The following is a 2,134-nucleotide window of genomic DNA, read 5'->3' on the forward strand; positions in this document are numbered from 1 at the left end:
AGTATTGTTAGTAGCTGTTATTGTTATAGAGTATTGTTAGTAGCTGTTATTGTTATAGTGTATTATTAGTAGCTGTTATTGTTATAGAATATTGTTAGTAGGTTATTGTTATAGAGTATTGCTTATAGCTGTTCTTGTTATAGAGTATTGTTAGTAGCTGTTATTGTTACGGAGTATTGTTAGTAGTTGTTATTGTTATGGAGTATTGTTAGTAGCTGTTATTGTTATGGAGTATTGTTAGTAGCTGTTATTGTTATAAAGTATTGTCAGTAGTTGTTATTTTTATAAAGTATAGTAACTGTTATTGTTATAGAGTATTGTTGTTGTAGATGTTCTTGTTATAGAGTATTGTTGTTGTAGATGTTATGATTATGGAGTGCCATATGGTAGTATACTAACGATACTAATTATATTACTATAACGACTACCAATAATAATTTATAACAATAACAGCTACTAACAATACTCTATAACAATATCAGTTATTTATAAAAATTATAATAATAATAACGATAAACAGTCTCAAGCTTATATAAGCGTTACCTTAATTCGATAGGTCTTCCTTCCCAATTGTTTTTGAACATCATGTTATTGTTCCAACAGTCGCCATGGTTAAGACATTTGAAAGTGTTGTCATCGAAGTTCCCACTTTCTTTTACCATTTTCGAATATTCCTGGAAACGGAGTTGACTCAGTTTGTTTGCATATTCAGCCCTGAAAAATTTAATGAAAATTATATTTCTATTTTATTATGAAATTTTTATTTAACTGTAATTTCCGAAAACAAACAAGCTAATAAACGCCTCATTACTATAATAAGATAAACAAGATAGAAATAAGTACCGTTACAACGCATGAAGGGTTAGGGGATCAATACTTTGTAAAGAAGTACCTTAACTAGACCAACGGTTGGGCAAGGAGGTAATGAATCACCAATTTTTTATCTAATTAATTGTACTCAATTCATGAGGGTGGGTGGGCCCCAGGAGGGCTCCAGAACCCACAGAGTTGAATCATTAATGATAAACGTCGCTATTCATTTTGAAAACCAGAACCTCGGGGCTACTGAAGATGGAGCATGGAAAATACGGCGTTGAGCTTTGGGGTTCCACTAAACCTTCAAATTCCTCTCGTATCCAATCCAAAATCCTTCGTAAAATCCTAAAGTCTTCCTACTTTGTCACAAATAAAATCATTCACATAGACCTTAATGTTCCATTTGTAACCGATCTAGCCCGAACCAGATATCAATCCTTCCATTACTAATTCCCTAGCCACTCAAACCCATTAGTTTCTAATCTTGCTTCCTCTTTTATTCCGGACAATCCGCCAAAGCGTCTGAAAAGAAGATGGCCTCGAGACCTTATATTGTAAAAATGTTTTTAGAGTTCTACCAATTGGTAGTTTCTCTACATGCTTGTACCATACTATTATGATTTCCTCAAATTTACTTGATGTATTTTATGTACAGTTGTAAATATCAATAAATGAATTTAAAAAATAATTTTATTGTTACTTAAATTGAATTTTATGTGATAAATTTTATTTTTCTATGCTTTTGATGTAGATTCATATTTTTATTTGAGCAAAACAAGATAGTATTATAATTTATTTATGAATTCCTTTATCATTATTATTTTATATTTGATTTTTATTTATCTTTTAATTCAGTACAATTGTTATTATTTATATTTTTTTCTGTTATTTTATTGTTTTCTTCTACTTCTACATATATTGTGTAAATGAGTATTTGAAAAATATACATTACTTAATGCCCTAAAATTAAGGTAGATTTAATTACTTCTCTTTAATAAAACAGTGATTTAAAAAAAAGTGCCAACTGAGGGGGCATGGAATTCAGGGGTGGTTTTTTCTTCCACCCCAAGCCACAATCTAACAGCATTTTCAGCAATGTTTATGTTGTGATCGTTTATTATTACAGTATATACAAATCTTAGCCATCGAAAAAACATGATAAATTATCATTTTTATCAACAAATATGATCTTATTTATAATTTTCTTGGATATAAGTATAATAAAAGCAATAGAGAAATATAGTTTTGGCTATTATTGTTAAATATTTACCATTCTTCTCCCCAACCTTCTCGCATTCCCTTAATGAGAGCCTGAATG

At 29.9% G+C, this 2,134-nt stretch overlaps 1 protein-coding gene across 1 annotated transcript in view; it reads right to left on the reverse strand.

The window, feature by feature from the left end:
- Window positions 1–2,134, reverse strand: part of LOC106690965 (uncharacterized) — a 35,394-nt gene that overhangs the window by 1,430 nt on the left and 31,830 nt on the right. The window contains exons 8-9 of the mRNA XM_067050707.1: window positions 2,087–2,127; window positions 544–714 (exon numbers count right to left, since the gene is read on the reverse strand). Of these exons, the coding sequence (XP_066906808.1) occupies window positions 544–714; window positions 2,087–2,127 (212 nt within the window). The remainder of the gene's footprint in view (window positions 1–543; window positions 715–2,086; window positions 2,128–2,134) is intronic.

This window comes from Halyomorpha halys, unplaced genomic scaffold, assembly GCF_000696795.3.
Source record: "Halyomorpha halys isolate HHAL.00 unplaced genomic scaffold, Hhal_1.1 Scaffold1995.1, whole genome shotgun sequence".
Lineage (NCBI taxonomy): Eukaryota > Metazoa > Arthropoda > Insecta > Hemiptera > Pentatomidae > Halyomorpha > Halyomorpha halys.